Source organism: Hydra vulgaris, chromosome 12, assembly GCF_038396675.1.
Source record: "Hydra vulgaris chromosome 12, alternate assembly HydraT2T_AEP".
Lineage (NCBI taxonomy): Eukaryota > Metazoa > Cnidaria > Hydrozoa > Anthoathecata > Hydridae > Hydra > Hydra vulgaris.
The window spans coordinates 58925534-58945814 of NC_088931.1; the positions used below are offsets into that span (position 1 = coordinate 58925534).

General features: G+C 27.0%; 2 protein-coding genes across 3 annotated transcripts in view; one reads left to right on the forward strand and one right to left on the reverse strand.

Moving 5' to 3' along the window:
• The first annotated feature begins 3 nt into the window (after positions 1-3).
• LOC100201371 (cGMP-dependent protein kinase 1) lies at positions 4-12608 on the forward strand. Of its 2 annotated transcripts, XM_065813885.1 has the most exons (19): positions 2072-2271; positions 2363-3071; positions 5195-5361; positions 5964-6077; positions 6157-6262; positions 6353-6416; positions 6496-6573; positions 6676-6770; positions 7548-7712; positions 7785-7881; positions 9216-9352; positions 9554-9643; positions 10017-10116; positions 10371-10511; positions 10716-10903; positions 10975-11037; positions 11728-11794; positions 11913-12044; positions 12122-12608. In XM_065813885.1, exons 2-18 carry the CDS (start codon positions 2707-2709, stop codon positions 12006-12008), a joined length of 2133 nt encoding a protein of 710 aa, XP_065669957.1. In that variant the 5' UTR covers positions 2072-2271; positions 2363-2706; the 3' UTR covers positions 12009-12044; positions 12122-12608. The 2 variants fall into 2 exon arrangements, with proteins under 2 accessions (XP_065669956.1, XP_065669957.1); XM_065813884.1 differs by having other exon boundaries at positions 4-3071.
• A 5916-nt stretch (positions 12609-18524) lies between these two features.
• Positions 18525-20281, reverse strand: part of LOC105843588 (tyrosinase) — a 60459-nt gene continuing 58702 nt past the window's right edge. Inside the window, exons 4-5 of the mRNA XM_065811925.1 lie at positions 18924-19390; positions 18525-18772 (exon numbers count right to left, since the gene is read on the reverse strand). Coding sequence (XP_065667997.1) covers positions 18525-18772; positions 18924-19390 — 715 coding nt within the window. The remainder of the gene's footprint in view (positions 18773-18923; positions 19391-20281) is intronic.

The following is a 20281-nucleotide window of genomic DNA, read 5'->3' on the forward strand; positions in this document are numbered from 1 at the left end:
TTATATTCTAGATGATGGTGTGTGTGTGTTACTTATAGAATCTATGTAGAACTTTTTATGCAATTTTTATGTAGTGTTATTTTTTTATTGAGTTGTTATCTTGATCTTGTTCATAAATTTTCGAAAGATTATTTTTATAAATAAAGTTGCTTTGTTTGCGTTAGTAATAAAAAACATCTCGCAAGTGGCGCCTTTTTTAGCATATAAGAAACAAAAAAGTAAGCAGACGAAATTTAGGTCATTAAAAACAATAAACGTATTCGCGTCGATCCGTGATTGTAAGTTATCTGCATTCTAGCAGCCATTATTGTTTCTATTGTTATTTTTAAATTTCATTATTATTATTATTATTATTAATGAAATGCTTTAGTATAAGTTGAGTTTTTATTTAACTTTCTCGGGTTAAACGAGGTAGAGATTTATAAAAACGCGAGATTTGTTTACATTACTAATTGTATATTCTGTTTATATATTTTATATGTATGTGTAAATAATTTGTAGATGTATGCGTTATTTAACATTTAAAGATCGCCTTAAATAAACTTTAAAAAACTGCGCTTATTTTTACGAAAGTATTTAGCAGTAATTTTTAAATTGAGCAATTTAAAAAATTGCCCAATTTAAAAATTACTGCTGCATCGTATTAACGATGCAAAATATTTCCAAAGGTTTTTTTCTTTTTAATTCAAACAGCAAAAAAAATTTATAATTGCTTTAATTCTATTCCTTATTTTAAGTTAGTTAATGGTTCGAAAGCATTTTGATTGCTTTTAAAGGGAAGATAGTTAGGAAAAATCACATTTGTATTCGGGCTTTTTTTTTTTTTTTCTATGACTGCGTGATTAATTTGACTTTTTTATAATGTATTTGATTTAATTTTTTGAGAAACCCAATTTTTCAATTTTAAATTTGATTATTTATTTATTTTATGTATGATGTTTCAAGTTTCAATAAAAAAAAGTCTTAAATTTTTCAAAGTTTGGAATGTTGTTAAAACTATGAGTCGTTACTATGGTGTCACTGACTTATTATGATAACCTTACGGACGTTAGGGCGTTATAATAGACCTTACATTCAGAGGCGATTTTAGGGTGGGGTGGGGTGTATTTTACACAACTCAGTCTGGTGAATTTTAGTTTTGAGGTCCCCTTTTTTTCTTTTTTTTTTAAGGAACTAGTAGATACTTTTTTAGTATTAATACCCCCCCCCCCTTCCTCTCCTTCCTAACTTTATTCGTAGAATCGCCTCTGCTTACATTTTAAGGGACATGTTTGAAGTTTTTATAAAAAGAAAATAATCTTTACAAAGTAAATAATCTTGACAATAAAAATTATAAATTCTTTTAGACAAATGTTCTTTATTTTCTATTCGGTTAATTCAGCCTGTAATACGGTTGTTCGTTTGCGATTTTTTTTTTCATTTTTAATAGCTTTTTCGTAAAACCTCCAAACACATTTGTTTTTTCAGACGAGTTCTCATTATCTCAAAGTAAAAAAGAAATTCTTTAATAATCTTTTCTCATCTTATTTCTATAGAGTACACTTATAAGTTTATTTATTTTAAAGGAATTTTATTTAAATATTGCCAATCAAATATTAATGCATTCATTTTTTTTTTGTGTATGTGCATTTAAAAAGAATTTATTTGCCGTATTTGGTTATATTTTTCAGTAAGTAATTATAACTGTCAACCTACTTGAAAATTATGTAGGAAATCAATTGTGATGTTCCAACAACATTATTTAAAAACTGTGACGGAAGGTAAAGAAAAGGCTTTGAATTATATCCTGCTCTTGTTTTTAGCGCTACATTTTATAAATAGTATTTTTTCGTTATTCGAATTATTATGATAAGATAAACCTAAATAATGATAATAAGAAGGAAATAATGAAAAGTGTATGCAAATAAGTGCAATTTTCGCACAGCATACATCGACTGCTTTCGTAAAAGCTTTGCTTTTAAAAAAATTTGTAAATATAATAGCGCTTCGTCGACTGACAGCGTTTATTTGTTTTAAAATAAAAAGGTAAACTATTTGTTCATTTTGTCTGTTAAAAAGCTATTTAGTGTTTATTTTACATCAGCAGTGAATTAGCATTATGGCATAGCCGAAGGCTTTTTTCGGAACCAATTTCTCTCGCAACGTATTAATATTTTATTAAAAATTCATCTTTTGTTTAAAAAAATGTTTAATTCGTAAAAATTTGATGAGCTACGTATAGAATTTGATGTTCGTGTTTGCAATTCTAATTGAAGAAGAAAAAGAATTGTTGTAAGTTAGTAAATAAAAAATGTATTTGCATTGTAGGCATTTACACTCGAATATAAGTTTGGAAATGCTAATCTTGAAGCATTTTTTTTAGGTTTTAAATTATTACAATTTTTTTCAAATTATTTTTTGGCGATTTATGCTAACAAATTCGAAATCAAACATATATTTCAAATTAGATATATTATATTGGGATAAGAATTCTATACTTCTCATCAATACTTTTTATTAAGTTATAGTTGCTAACTTGGGCTTTTGGCAAAGCCATTTTGAATCAACACAAAATTATCTCCACACCCAATACGCGTTAAGTAAAAAAAAAAAAACTAAATATTTTGTAAAAATAAGAAATGTTTTAGTTAATACTCTGTATGATCAGATAAATTTCACTGAATTTACTACAACGGTGTGGAGTCTTGTTATGTGAATACTGCTATAATGTTTAAGTTTTTTCAAAGTAACTCATCGTCTTCCGACGCTAGTAGTAATAGTGGTGGTGCTGGTTCAGAACACGGCAGTAACATGGGTAGCACTAAAGATTTGCATCAGAAAGATTATGAAATTAAAATGAGAGACTCTAGAATTCAAATGTTAGAACAAGAACTTAAAAAGAAAGATGAAACAATTAAAAAATTAAATAGTGAACTTGATAAATACCGATCTGTTTTGCAACCATCAAGCCCAACATCTGCTACAGTTTCAAAAACAAGACAAAGATTGCCAGGTATATCTGCAGAACCTCAAACGTTATCCAAAGCACAAGCTCAAGCTCAACCTCTTAAAAGGATATCCAAGTCACAAAGGTATTATTATATTTTGGTAGTTGTGTGCATTATAAAGCCCCCTTTGTAATATGTGCACATACACTGTGATAAATCTATAATATCATTATTGTTATTACATATAATAACGATATATATATATATATATATATATATATATATATATATATATATATATATATATATATATATATATATATATATATATATTATATATATATATATATATGTATATATATATGTATGTATGTATGTATGTATGTATGTATGTATGTATGTATGTATGTATGTATGTATGTATGTATGTATGTAAAGAGAGAAAGAGATAGATAGAAGACAGACAGAGAGATTGTATATAGATATAATAGTTGAATGTGTCTAAACTGTGTATTACACTTTATAATGCAAGGAGGGTTATAAAGTTTGTACAAAGTATCTAAAAGTATTAAAGTATATAATATCTTGGCTAAATTTCATTTTGATAATAATTTCATAAAATATTTAGAGTTTATAAGCAATTATTTATTAACTGAGTTAAACAAACCATATCATTTTTTATATTTTTTACTTATTTGATTTGTAAATATCTTTTAAAGTTCTAAATATGGCACAGACAACTTAAGGTTTAAATTTTATTTTTGTTTGGTTAAAAATTTTAAAAAAATTTAGTTAATTTTAAATGAATTACTAATGCAGGATGTTTTATTTTCGCCAATCAAAATGAAGTTATGAATGTTATATTTTTTGAGATGGGTTCAGAAATTTTTTTGAATAATTTTAAAAATGTGGCAACTCAGTCATATGTTGAACTTTACCTTAAACATTATCTTAAATATAGTTCACTTGTAGGGGTTGGCTTTTAATTGTTATGTTCATTCATGCACTCTTTTTAAATTGCAATCATATAGAGACAAGAAAGTGAGACGTTAAATCTAAAACTTTGTTTATGATTTGTTAAAATAGAATACTTGTATATATGGAGTTGTATATTATAAAATAATTTCTATAATTTTCTTAAGTTTGTATTCTGTAAATTAATATTAAACTAGAAGTGGCAAAACAAGTTTAATAGTAAAAGTTAAATTATTTTCTTGAGTTTAATAAGTTATTAAATTTGTTTATGAAAAATAACTTTTTTATTTTTTTTTTATTATTTAAAAAGTCAACTTTATAAACCAAAATGTCATATTTTTTAAGTTAAGTTAATATTTTTTAAGTTTAATTCAACTTATGAATTTTCTATTTTCTATATTTAAATAGATAACAGATACAAAGTTATAACTTTATCTGTTCATTTCTTATTGATAAGTTCATTAATCATTAACTTTATGATAAATGAACTCATCAAAAATAGAGTTATTTCAAGTATATATCTGTTTTAATTGAAAATAGCAAATTCATATTCACAAGAAACTGTGTCAGTTAAACTTAAAAAACTTCTAATTGAATTTGAATCTTTTGAAGAAATTATTATTAATAGTTAATACAGTTAAATATAAAACTTTAGTTCTCAAATATTAATAAGACAAATCTAAAGGTTGATTTCAAAATAATCTTTTTTTAGAATGTTTGCACAAATAAGACTTATAATTTTATTGGTAATTTATAATGCAGTAATAAGGAGTATAGTCAATATAAATCTTTGCACTTTTCTCTACCTAATTGTAGGGAGATCAAGTAGTTGGGGGCTAAACACAACGGTAAAGATTTTAAGATTTGCCGTTTTCGGTTGGGAGTAATGTAGATTTATAAATTAACATTGTTTGGAGTAGTATGTTTTGGGTTCAGAGGTTGTGGTTTTCTCTTTTCAAGCCATAACACGATGGAAATACATTTTTTAATTTGTATGATATGTTAGATGTATATCACTAGGGAGTTTTTGGAGATTTGAGGGGTTATTTATTAAAAAAAAGGTAGTTGAAAGCTTGTAAATAAAATTTGTTGATTTAGAAGTTACTATTTAACTATAATCAAATAAGTTTTTTTAAACCAACATTTGTTGTCATATAAATTGTTAAAAACATTTCATGTGTGTTGGTATTAAACTTTTAAAGATTTTTTGTTGTTGTTGTTTTAAACATATGTATTTTCAAGTATAATAAAGTAAAACATTATTAATTATAAATTGTTACATATTAAATCAGGTCAAAAGATACTATCAGGGAAGCTATTAAAGATAATGACTTTCTTACCTATTTGGAAGCTTCCCAAGTCAAAGAGCTGGTTGATGTTATGTACTCTAAAGAATTTAAAAAAGGAGAATATATTATACGAGAAGGAGAACCTGGACAGCATTTATATGTTATTGAAGGTAAGTTTTTTTAAACATTAAGGTAGATAATTGAAGATAAGTAGAGTTTTTTTTTAACATTAAGGGAGATAATTAGATAGTACTAAAATATGAAATAAAGTTCTAGTATTAATGATTTTTGTAATTTTTTTGTTGAAGATTTAAAAAAAACATTGTTTTTTAAAATTATTTTTGCACATTAGTAAAGTTTACTCAAACATTTTTATATAAATTGATAATTTATTTCATTTTCAAAACTTTTTAATTCTTATACAGAATTCTTTGTCTCTTGAGAACTGAAAACTATTATCAGTTATTTGATGTGTTGTTATAGGTTATTGCATTTGGTTTTATGGCGTTTCTATACAAAAAATGATCTTTTTTTTTTTTAATGTAATGAAAATTACTTTTAATGCCAAGTTGAAAAAAATATTGTTTTAAGGGTAAAATTACTAAATCTCTTTTAAAATATTTCAATGGAAATTTTCCAAAGTAACTCAGTTTGTGGTCTCCCTAAAAAAGTTATTAAAAATCCTCATTAGATTTAGATTTCAAATCCTAAATGCATATTTCATAATGTGTTTCATGATTGTCTAAATTATTGTGAACTTTTATATTTTTAGATGGTGTCTGTGAAATTATAAAGGATGGCAAAGTTCTTGGAGAATTAGGACCAGCAAAAGCAATGGGAGAGTTGGCTATCTTATATAACTGTGTTCGAACTGCTACTGTTAGAGGTTTTTACGATATTTAAAATTTTAGCAATTCATACTTGTTATCAGAGTTTTTGTCAATTTGTGTTAATGAAAACTTTAGCAACAACAAGTGGAAAGTTATGGACAATTGATAGGCAAGGTTTCCAAACTATCATGATGAAGACTGGTATGCAAAGACAGCAAGAGCATATGGACTTCTTAAAAAGGTATTTATCTTATATTCAAATAATAATTTAATGACATTTTTTTTTAGAATATTTTATAATTTGCATGATTGCCTGATTTGCATAATTTAGTGTACCCGTTTTAAAGGAAGTTGCAGATGATGCTTTAGCAAAAATTGCTGATGTGTTAGAAGAAGTCAGTTAAATATATACTTTCTCTATATTAAAAAATAAATTTATAAAATCCTGTAATAAATATTTAATAAAATTTTTAGGCATTTTATGAAGAAGGTGAATATATTATTCGACAAGGTGCCCGTGGTGACACATTTTTTATTCTCAAAAAAGGCACAGTATGTTAATAAATATTATTTTATATAAATAATATAAATTTTAGCTATTTTATTCTAAATAGTTGTGCACAAAAACCTGAGTTTTTAATTTTTGTAATTCAGGTTGACATAACTCAGCGAGCATCTGTCCATAGTGAACCACAGTTTGTACGGTCACTGAGTAAAGGAGCATATTTTGGTGAGAAAGCTCTTTTAGGGTGAGTTGTTTTTATTATTTGTGTTAAATGGAAACGTGTTTGTTATGGTTGACCAGTGTTTTTTTTGGAAAAATCAAGAAATTTGTTTTTTATTTTTTCATTTTTAACACTAAAATAAGATAAAAATTGGTTTTTAAGAGACATTTGCTTAAGATTCATTTTCATTCTTCTATTTAGTATACCATTTTATCAATATTGTATTTAAAACATCTTTGTATTTTCTAATACTAGAATACAAATATTTATATTTTTATTTGGAAAATGCCAATTACATATATTTGTATTTGAATTTGTATTTAGAAATCTTAAATTAAAGTATTTGTATTTGATCAAATGTACACTAACTAGCTGTTGTTGTTATTTTTGAAATTAGATTTACTAAGCTAAACTTTTTCTTCTCTCTGTTAAACTTTTTCTTCTCTTTGTTAAACTTTTTCTTCTCTCCATTAAAACTAGAAACTTAAAAGTTTAATAAACTTTTTTTATTTTTATCTTTTAATAATTGCAGTGGTGGCAGTACAGTGGTAACTTTTAGTTAACTATTTCTATTTTCCACATAGCTTCTTTAACATATAATTTTTTTTTTTTCATTAACTTTTTATTTTACATTTCTATTATATATTTGAGTAACTTTTTTATTTTGCATTTTTTAACCTAAGTTATAACATTTTTTTTACTTATATAAAAAAATGTTATTTAAATGTTAGTTAAATATCCTGAAATCTTTAAAGAAACATATTTTCATAAAAAAAATTTTTAGCAAATTTTTATTTTTAGAGAAGATCTTCGAACTGCTAATGTTATTGCTGGAAAAGGTGGTTGCGGATGTTTAGTAGTTGATAGGGAATCGTTTTCAATGTTTATTGAAACTCTCAGTGATATCAAGAAAGATAATTATGAAAGTGATGATAAAAAGCGAGGAGTTGATCTTAAGTCACCAACGTAATCTTTTTATTCATGTTTTCATTATGCATTTGTTGTTTGTAGATATTAACTTTTTACTGGTTTATTTAGGCTGGCAAAAGAACAAGATGAGTTTTCATTTGTAACTTTAGATCAACTAAAAATAGCAGCAACTTTAGGTGTTGGTGGTTTTGGCAGAGTAGAATTGGTAATAATTATTTTAGTTATACTAATAGAAATTACTATTCATTTTTCAAATCTTTTTGGTTAAATGACTATTTTTATTGGTTATTGCATTGAAGATATGTGATATAATTATTACAATCATCAATGTTGAAATTCATAAAATCTGTTTTGATGTTTATAATATTTAATTTGTTGAAGGTAAATTCACTTTTGATATCTTTTAATTGTCTTGCAAATTATTATTTTTTTATCATTAAGAATTTCTAGGATTTAATAGGAATTTTATTCTAAAGCACTTTGACCAGTAGGTAAAGATTACACATCTTATATATTACATTAGTTTGTTCACCACGATATCTCTTTTTTTAGAAGAAATCCTTATCGTTTTATTTCATTTACTGCAATAATTACTAAACATTATTAATTACAAAACATGACTGTCATATTTTGGGCTGGTTCTTCTAATGATGCTCTTTTTCTTCTCGACAATCTTTAAAGAATGCATTGTAAATGTAGTTTACAATGCATTTTTTAAAGATTGTCGAGATTACAAATTCTATCATATTTGCTGCTCAAAGAAGCTATCATCTCTAGTTTCATCTTCTAAAATTCGTTTTTGTTTGACTCCTTATTCAGTAAAGTCGCATTCTTTTATTGTATTCATCCCTTCATGCTATAAAAACTTTTAATTACCTAGTTTTTTTTCCCCACATTAAAATTCTTGGGATCTCTCTCCGATCTTCATGTTTTCTTGACTCATACAACCTCTCAAGTCTTTTATTAACAATTCCTTGCTCTTTAACTCCCAACTTAATAGTGGTTGGTTGCAGCCTTGTTGTGAGTGAATTTTTCAAGTGAAATTCTTCAAGGTTGTTATTATAGCATCCTTGCTACCATGCTTCTCCGGGTTGGACATTCTAATAATGTTGATATATTATCAAATATTTTAAAATGATAAAAAAACATTTAAGTTTATAATTTAAATGTAAATAAATGCTTACTATTACCATTATAAATACATATAGTATTGTTAACCAACTACTATCTCTAGTCCTACAGGATCAGAATAGAGTTCAGGTTTGACACCCATTACTTGAAAACATGTGAGTTTAAAAAAGTTTTTAGTTATCATTTTTTTGTTACTTTTTTTTTACGCATAAATCTTTTAGGAACTAAAAAATTTTAGTAATCTAATCTTTAACACATTTTTTCAAGTTATCTCTCATGTTAAAATTTAATAAAACTTTACAGATTCAATTCTGTTAATACTGTACACCTGTCATTGAGGTTTCATAAGATTTCCCTTCCATCATAATAGTTCAATTAATATAAAGATAGTACTTTATTAATTTTAAGGTTCAACTTGCAAATGATAAACGCACTTTTGCACTGAAGCAACTAAAAAAGAAACATATAGTAGAAACTCGTCAACAAGATCACATTATGTCTGAGAAACGAATTATGTCTGAAGCAAATTGTGCTTTTATAGTAAGGTAGAATTGTATTATATTTGATTATTGTTTACATTAATGAAATAAATTAAATGTATCCGTATTTAATTTACATCAATTTGTGTGTGTGTGAGAGTTAGTGTGTGAATAAGTTTGTGTGTAATGTATAATTACATAGTTTTTAAAATATTAAATATTTAAATGTCTTTTTTTTAATAGTTTAAAGATATAAATTTTATTTAGATTATACAAAACATTCAAAGATAAAAAGTATTTATACATGTTGCTAGAAGTTTGTTTGGGTGGTGAATTGTGGACCATCCTTAGGGATAGGTATTACAGTTATAATTAGATGTTTTTTATTTCAAAAATGCTTCTTTCAAATATTTTTTAATTGTTCCACATTAAGCCCTCGGAATTAGGCAGTATTTGGCAATGTCAACTTAACTGCAGACCTAAAAGTGTTTGAGGTAGGCAAAAAATGTCCGACCTCATTTTATGGTAACCCCTTTTTTTTAATTTTATTTGTTAACCTCTAACAGTTAAAGGTCAGGAATTTATTGCAGACCTTATTTTTCTTGATCCTGAGGGCTGATTCCGCATTTTATTTCGGAAGTTATATAATTCTTATAGAAAAAGTTATTTTTGATGTATGTATGTAATTTATGTTTTGCCACCTTTAAAAAAAATATTTTTATCAAATTAGAGGTTCATTTGATGACAATACAACACGTTTCTATGTTGGTTGTGTGATAGAAGCTTTTTCCTACTTGCATTCTAAAGGTATTGTTTACAGAGATCTAAAGGTATGCTAATGTTTTTAAAGTATGTAAAATTTATGGTTTTTTGTAGCTAAATTAATAGTTGTATTTGTAAAATGGGGGAAATAAAAAAGTTAAAAAATTAATGTGTTAAAATTAGTGTTAATATGTCCATTGTTTTTATGTTTTTTTTATTGTTTTATGTATTTTTTAATTGTCATGTTTACTTTACCGGCGCTATTAATAAAAAGTTGTTTAAATATAACTGTTTTTGCCTTATAACTTGTTTTATACTTTAGCCTGAGAATCTTCTGTTAGATGATAAGGGTTATTGCAAACTTGTGGATTTTGGCTTTGCTAAGAAGATTGGTTTTGGGCGAAAAACATGGACATTTTGTGGAACTCCAGAATATGTTGCTCCTGAGATTATTTTAAATAAGGTTAATAAAAGTTTTAAGTTTTAATATATGCTTACAAAATTATTAACTATTCGTCTGCTTAAAGTAGCTTTAAATAACAGTTTCCCTTTACAAAATTGCATTAAATAACTACATAAGAGATACAGTTTACTCATATGTGTTTATTTGATATTCGTTTTTTTTTTTTTTTTAAATATATATATGCTTTTAATAATATTTTTTTAGGGTCATGATTTTGCAGCAGATTATTGGTCACTTGGTATTTTAATGTATGAATTGCTTACTGGCAGCCCTCCATTTTCTGGCTCTGACCCAATGAAAACATATAATATTATTTTGAAAGGAATTGATATGATTGAGTTTCCTCGAAGAATAACTCGCAATGCTCATAATCTAATAAAGAAATTATGCAAGTAAGAAAATTCTTTACTTTATAATAGATTTTTAATAATAATTAAGTCTAAATTATTTAATAATCTTTTAGAGATAATCCATCAGAGCGACTTGGTTACCAAAGAAATGGGTTAAAGGATATACAAAAGCACAAGTAATTTTAATATTTATTAGTTTTCTTTTAAAATAAATAAATTTTAATAAATGAGGGCATAAAAAACGCATTGAAAATAAAATATTTTATATGCGTATGTATCTTTGTTTATATCCTTGTTTCTGTTCTTGCACAGGTTTAGTATCTTGTCAAAAACAGTGTTTATAAAACTGTTTTTCCATTTACACAATCTTGAGCACCAGCTTTTGTTATCAAGATGTTTGCTCAAGGTTTTTAAAGCAGTATGATGTAAAGCTGTATTTACATTTTTACATCATATACTTTGTAGACATGGGTGAAAAGTCCGTTATTTTGTGTTGTGTAATATATTTTTTAGAATTGATAATATGATTGTAATTTTTTAAGTTTGAAATACTTATTGAGTCAAAAGCTAAATATCTAATATATTTAAAAAGATAGTGATGGCTAGTTTCTATGATTTCATGACCTTTTTACCATTTTGATTCGTTAAATTTTTTGATTAAAATTGTTTGTTGTTGGTTCTTTAAATTTTCAAACCTCTAGTGATTGTAAACCTTATTTTGCAATATTTTAAGTTGCAGGCGTTTCTATCAGAGTTATTGATATTTTTTTATAAAGTGGTTTTGTCTAGGTTAGCTTTCAAGCCCTTTCAACTGTGATATTTTATGTAGTTGTCTAATTTTAAAAAATGTTTTTTATTTTCTATAGATGGTTTGATGGTTTTAATTGGGATGGGTTAAAGAACCGTAAACTAGGACCTCCTATTATTCCTAAAGTGAGTTGTTTTTGCATCAAGTTTTTTTATTTTAAAGGTTACAAAATGTTCAACTTAATGAACAATTATTGTATAACTAGATTATGTGAGTTCTATTATAAACTTTTCTCTCATATAGATTAAGTCACCTTTAGACGCTTCAAATTTCGATGACTATCCAAAAGATGACGAAATACCCCCAGACGATGTTACTGGATGGGATAAAGATTTTTAATTTCTTTGCTCCTTTCTATTTTATCTATATATCCAGGTACGTTCAAATATTTTATCGTGAATTTAATGCATACGTGACAATAAACTTGTAATATTACATTAATAAATTTATAGATAATGCGATTGGGCCAGCTGCTAATATTGGACGCTAGTCTTGTATCAAGATTCAGTAAATATTTTGATTTTAGATAGTGTTCTAAGTTGTGTTCAGGGACATTTTTAGCAAATTTTTTTTGTGTTATTTATAAGTATGTTTTAGTGTTTGAATATAGTATCTAGGTATCTGCGCGAATTTTTTATACTTTTTCTTTTATGCACACATTCATCATGCTTGAATCATGCTTAATGTTTTAATCCTTTAATTCATGATCTTCGTCCACGCATTCATTCTGCAGTGTTGAAGGTTTTATTAGAATTTTTATTTCCCCTTTTTTTTCTCCTTTTTTTTTTTTTTTTTATACACCTTAGATGAGTTATGCGAAGTGTAATATATCTTTTTACTTATGATGTTTAATAATTAATTTATAGTGCTTGTCATGCAAGAAGTGTAGATAGATTTTTTAGAAATACTTAAAATAAGTATAAACAACACCCAATAAAATGTTTTATTTAAATTTATTCTACTTCTCCTAAATTGACATTCTATTTTCCAGTTAGTTTAATTTTTGCATTTCTGTCATCCTACCCTGTTTTTTTATTTTTGAATTATCAAATGTTCCACTTATCGTATAATTAAAATTAAATGTTTGCAACGTCATTATTCAAACACCAAGATTTTCTGTTATGTAATTTAATATAAAATAATTGCTGTATACTATGGAATCCTAACTTTAGCTTTAATTTCCAGACCTGTCAAGTTCCTAAATGCCTTTTTTTTTATTAAGGACTTTGCTCGATGCTGGAATTATTTTAACTATTGCTAAGACATTTAGAAAATAGAATATTCCTCAAGGAAATAGAATAAAAAGAGCTATTACTACCAGCAAATACCTTTTTTTGTTTGTTTACTTTTACTAAATAAGTGGAGAACCTGATAACTTTGAGAGAAAAAACACGGTTTTTTGAAAATTTATAGACTTAAACTTAAGGAAATTTTATAAACTTTTATTATAAACTTAAACTTTTTGAAAATTTATAGACTTAAACTTAAACTTTGAAAATTTATAGACTTAAATTAAGGACGTTTTCTGAGCCCTAAAGAAGTTCAATATAAGACTATAAAATTCTTAAATTCTGTAAGCGATTGAAGATGATACTTACATCTAATGGGTGAACCCCATATTTTTTTCAAAACCACTAAGCTACGAAGTTGCTGATTACCTTTTGATCTGACGAATATAATGTTTATAAGTAACTAAAGTTTAAACAAAAGAGATTTATTTTTTGTAATTGTGATTTTTTTGAACAAAAGGTTTTCGATTGATCATGTATTTTCCTCCAATGTTTTTTGTGATCCATAAAATGCAACATCAAGAGATTGCAATAAATAGGTAGAGTTACCATTTTTTTTTTTTTTTTTTTTTAAACATCTTCGCTTCCAACAAGGCTGCAAGCAGCCACTAATTAAAGTTGGAAGTTACTGTAAGAGAAAAGATGAAGATTGTAGAGCAAGATAACGATTGACGGACGACTTAAAAGATTGCAAATTATATGAATCAGGAAAGCAAGATGAAGGAAGCGAATTCCAAAGAACTGATGTTCGAGGAAAAAAACTAGACGAATAAGCGCTTTTGGAGCACTTAGGAACAGTCACAGAAAAAGGATGACACTTAATTGAATGACGAGTAACACGAGAATGAATTTTAGTAGATGGCACAAGAGACGCTAGCTCTTTAGAGCAGTGCCCATTATAGTATTTGTAGAAAAGAGAAAGAGAAGCAACATTACGACGATGTGATAATGGTTGGAGGTTGGCTGCAAGAGCAGGTCCAACTATGTTTACAATGCGTTTTTGCACCTTGTCTAAAAGAGAAAGGGCATCATTAGAAGATCCGCCCCAGATATGGCAACAGTATTACATACAAGGCCGGATTTGAGATTTATAGAGATAGAGAATAGAATCCGAAGTAAGAAAGTGACGAGCTCGATAAAGAGATGCAACCTTAGCAGATGCTAATTTTGCATCTGATTTGATATATGGCTTCCAAGAAAGATTGGAAGTAAGAGTTAATCCTAGAAGATGAAGAGTAGGTGACTCATCGAGTACATCACCGTTCATAAATATAGGAAGATCTAAATTATTGCGATAACGATTGGCTGAAAAAAAATTGAGTTTTATCTGAATTAAAGTTCACCAGCCACTGTGAGCCAGTTATAGAACAAGAAAGTGTTTTCTTTATAAGGAGATACTATTTTCTTTAGTAAATTTAATTCCCTTTTCATTGAAAAGATTGCTTAGGTTATAACTAATATGAACTTTAGTTCCCAAAATTTGACAAAAAACAACAAACCAGTCAAAAAAGTGAATAGAATCAAACCGTTCTGACTTTGATTGGATTGTACATCAGGTGGTCCACTTTCGGTTCTTCTGTTCCACAAATAGTCAGCTTTATAAATATAACCAGAGGAACTAAACATGATTGGCGTAACATAACTTGTTGTACACGGCGATTGTTTTTGATTGATTTTGCTCCACTTGCTATAGTTTGCGATAATCCTTTTCATATAAAGGGAATCATCATGCAGGAGGAAGGAAGATGATAACGATAACTGATGCAGTGTAAATATTGAAGATATTATAAAGTCATGGTTAAAATATGATCATATTTTAATCATGACTTTATAATATCTTCAATAATTGCAACATTTGCTTCAAATCACTTATTCATTTGCACGGCAGCTGCCAAAACAAGTTTAATAATATGTACGTAAATATACATTTATCAAAGAATATACGAGTTATGGTCTATATACTAATTTTAATTCGATTATAAATTAACAAAATTCTCTTATAAAAAAATTGCGCTAAAATAAAGTAAAACAGCATTTAAAAATGCAAGTCCAGGGCCGTCCTGAAGAGATTTTAAAGAGAGGTGACGTATGTATTTTGCTGACTAAGAACTAGAAATTTTTTTTGCCGACCAAAATCTAAAAAAAAAAAAGGTCCTCGTTGGCTAACATTTGCTAACTGCCAACTATAGATCCAATTTTGCCGACTCCGGTGTCCAAACTGCCGACTAATAAATTTCTTAAGAGAGGCTAGACACCCTCTACGCACCCCCTCCCTCGGGACGCCTCTGTGCAAACGCATAGAAAATTTAATTTTCGAGGTTTGCTTTTTTTTGTTTGTCTCTTTGTTCTTTTCATTACATTTTAAATAAGCATTTCGTTACAACATTTAAAATACAAGTATATAATAATAAAATATATATATACATAACGTATAATGATCGTTTTAAATAATAAAAGAAGCGGGGACTCGTAGAAGACCATACGGTCTTGTCGTCGAGTACCGTTAAGAAATGTTCGTGTTAAAATTTATAAGATATTTACAAGATAAAAATAAGTTAACGAAGTAAAAAACATATATAATTTTTATAAATTCATGTTTAAATAGAGGGTAAAAAGGAAGATCACTAAAAAATATCATAAGTATATTGTTAAATCTTCGATTGTAAAAATGAGTTCTTTAAGCTTTCGTTTAAAAGATGAAAATGATTGCTTTGATAAATAAAATCCTCGGTAAAATTTTTTAAAACTGTTGCATTCCATAAGAACGGTCCGCAATAATCAATACAAAATTTAGAAAGATTTGTTTGAAAAATGGGCTGTTCAAAAAAATTATCACTGTGTTAAAAAATGGGCTGCTTAAAAATTAAAATTATCGTGTTAAAAAACATTGTAACTAATAAATGATGAAACATGAAAACATGGGATGCTCTTAAATATAAATATCTTTTAATGGTTAGGCTGCCTGTAAAATCAATGCTTTTATAAAAGATATTAACCTTCTTGAATTTGTAGATATTTTAGACAAATTTGTAGAACTACTTGTTAAGCCAAGAACATCTCTAGAAAGCTACACTTGTAATTTTAAATTAGAAGATCAAAAATGTTTCAAATCTTCATAAAGTGGTAAACAAGTAAAATTTTGCATTATTTAAACAACTTATAATTACATGAAAAACAAGTAATCTCATAGGTACACTATTAAGTATTCATTAAAAGATAAATACAATACACCACTTTTTTTTTCTTTATTTGCACTCCAATAATATTTATGGTTTTACTTGCACTACAACAACATTTATGATTTTATTTGCACTGTAAAATCTTTTAATCAAGTAGAAGATGATTCTTTTAATCAACTAGAAGAAAAATCTTTCAATCAAGTAGAAGATGAATCTTTCAATCAAGTAGAAGATGAATCTTTTAATCAACTAGAAGAAAAATCTTTTAATCAAGTAGAAGATGAATCTTTCAATCAAGTAGAAGATGAATCTTTTAATCAAGTAGAAGATTAATCTTTAATCAAGTAGAAGATGAATTTTTTAGTTTAACGATGAAATTTTGGTGTTATAAGGGATCTAGCATAAACTACGTAACGCAAACTTTCATAATAATCAAAACAAAAAACTTTAAACGTTTTCCCTCGCAGAATCTTAATTTAAATTAAAAATCAAAATAGCCCATTAAGTTTGATGAAAATCGTCGCGTAAAAAAGCTTATCTCCTACTTCTGTTTTTTAAACATATTTTGCGTTGCGTAATTTATGGACGATCCCTAAGCAAAAGAATCACCAAAATAGTCAAAATATTAACTAATGTGTCAAGTTATAAATCAACAAGTTATTTCAATCAATAAGTTTAAATAGAGTATTACTTCAGTTTATTGAAGTAATTAACACTCTGATCATTCACATCTTACCGTATCTGGCCAGAGTCAGCACAAAACACAGACCTCTTATTTCTGAGACAGAACTCTGACCACTGCGCCACAACAACTTATTTTACTACTCGTCGCGTTGGTTTGACAAGGTTCCAACAAATTTTTTTTATATTAGGAGAGTAGCAAATAAAACGTTTTTCTTTTTTATTTATTGCCTAAATAAAAATATTTATATAATTGTTTTTTGTTTATTTATGTACTTTTATACATCAACCAAAAAAAGAATACATAAACAAATGAAAAAACAATATAAATAATTATAATTAAACATTAAAAAAAAATTAAAAGATTTTTTCTAAATTCTCCTAATATAAAAAATTTACGTTAGAACCTTGTCAAACCAACGCGACGTACTCTAAAATATTTCGTAACCATAAAAAAAAGTACGTAAATAAATTATTAAGGTAACAAACAAAGAATCAAATATTTTAAGTTGAATAATATATGTTTTATTAAAACTTTTAAGTTGAATAATATATGGTAACTTTTAAGTTGAATAATATATATAACTTTTACAATAAAAATATACATTAAAGACTATACGCTTCAATTAAAAAAATATTTCACCTAACCATTTTTATTTACCTATTAAATAAATGGACTAACTTACCTCGGTCTAACTCAAATACCAAATCTTCTGATTTTGGTCACATTTATCTTACTTATTTGTAAAAAATTCAAACTATTCTCTACATATTTGTTTTTAATATTTAACTTTTATTTACTTTAAAAAAAAAAATAGGTATAATCTTATCATGTTAAAAATTATCGGTAGATTATATATAAAACAATAATCATATTTCGTTCTCGTTATCTTGTAATCAGAAAAGTTATATGAAAAATGCACTGAAAAAAACAACTCATCTTTCAAATTATAAGATATTTTTATTATAGCATATATTTATTTTTGTTAGGTTTAATTTACTTTTTTTAAAATTGACACAAGCAAAGGCGATTCTACAAGTAAAATGAGGAGATTGGGGGGGGGGGTGTGAATGTTTAAAAAAAGCACCAAATTTTACTAACCCCAGCAAACATGCTATATCGGAATTTTAGTCGACCTATATAGGCACTTGGAGTGGTCCACTATAGTTTTGCTCATCGGTTACTTAGTGGGCCATAGTGGCAGCCGCGAAAAGTGGCTAGCCGATGGCTAGTCATTAATAACATGTTGGAAAGTTATTGGCTGGCCTTTTATAGCGGCTACCACTAATGCTCCACTAAATAACTGATGAGCAAAAATCTAATAAACTGCTCAAAAATGTCTATATAGGTCCACTGCATATCCACTAAAACAATGTTTGCCGTCATCTATCCCTAAATTTAATATTATCCCAGCAAACATTGTATAGCGGAATTTCAGTGGACCTGTAGTTTTGCTCGTAGATTACTTAGTAGAGTAATAATGGCAGCCGCCAAAAGGGGCTAGCTAATGACTAGCCATTATTGACATGTCAGAAAGTTATCGGCTGGCCATTTGTAGCGGCAGCCACTAGGTATTTATAGCGACTACCCACTAGGTAGCCGATAATACAAATCCATTAAAACTATGTTTGCTGGGATATTACTTTTTTTCTACAGTGTGAATATACTAATAATAAAGACAAACATCTATATTGAAAAATTTAATTTATTCAAAACTTATGTCAAAAATTTGATCGTACATTACATGAACTCCGCATTCACCTAACGCTGAAATATCAAGATAATGACGTCGATAAGTGTTAAAACCTATTAGACGCAATTCCGATTCAGTAATACTATTGTATATGCAATCTTTACACTTTTCTTGCCACTTAGTCCATATTGCATCAAGCATTGCATGGTGGCTCCAAAATTCCGGAGAATAAGCAGCATACTGTGTTTGCATATGGCCCCCTAAAAAAAGTTATTTTTTTATTTTTGGAGTGTTTTGATTTCAGGTAGCTTATTAAAAATTAAGTTATTAAGTTGCAATACAAAGTTTTAAATTTATATTGCAATAGTTTTTTATAAATAGTTTAAAGAAAAGTAGTTTTTGTTTACTAACCAATTCTGTTATGAACTTTGTTGTGCCACAATCGACGAAGAGTGTTCTCAAATGTTAAAAAGTTTTCAGGTTTTATTTTTTTCATTACATCAATTATTTCCGATATATTAGGCACAGCTCCATTAAATCTTCTGCGCAAACATTTGTTGTATATAGGTAAACGTGATGTTTCAAAACATTTTTTTGACTCTGCTGTTATTTCTTCATCTTCTCCTAAACATGTTTCATTTCTAATAATTTCCATATCTTCTAGTCTTAATTGCCAGTTTTCTGCACTAAAAATACCTTTTCCAACACAGTAAGCAATATTTTTGTCACCGTCGCTACCAAATCCTCCATCATCGTCCCACATGTGATACGTAGGTGTCGACTTCCAAATAACATGAGAATAACTGGCCCAGTTCCAAACTGGTATTGTTACACGGCAATCAATCATTCGGAGCAAATTTTCAAACTTAAAAATATAGCTATAATAAATAATGAAATAAAAAAATTAATACAAAAGTAAAAGTACTTGATCTTCATTTTCAGTGACGGATCCAGGAATTTTTGGTGGGTATGTTAAAATATTTTTGTACTTTGTATCACATTTGCATCTCCTGAAAAAAAAATTAGGTCCTCAATTTTTAAGATATTTTTGGACTTTTTGATTCTGGGGGATGGGATGCATACCCCGTCCCGTCCCCCTAAACCCGTCACTGTCCACTTTCCCTTTCTTTGGATGATTAGTTACAACCCAAGTAGTTCTAAAAAATTATAAAAAGAATCTACAATATATCCAAAGAATCTACAATAGAACTTTAAACCTGGTCTTTTATATATTTATATATATATATATATATATATATATATATATATATATATATATATATATATATATATATATATGTATATATATATATATATATATATATATACATATATATATATATATATATATATATATATATATATATATATATATATATATATATATATATGTTTTTTTTTTATGTATATATATATATATACATATATATCTATTTTTATATATATATACATATACATATATATTCAAATTCTTACGGCGCTCTCATGCCAGTTTTTGCAACAACAACAAAAAAAAAATATATACAATTTTTTTTGCAAAAACTGGCATAAGAGCGCCATTTTTTCACCTTTTTTTTCTAACATTTTGCTTAAACTGGACAAAACTTTTGATTGTTTTTAAGGACAAATCGTAAACATTGCGATGTAAAGTTGTAAGATTTTCCTGACCACGTTTCTTCCTTGTGAGATGTTTAACGTTATTTATAAGATAGAATAGATCATAACATTTACAATTAGGCAAAAAAAGTCAATAATTGAGATAATTTTGT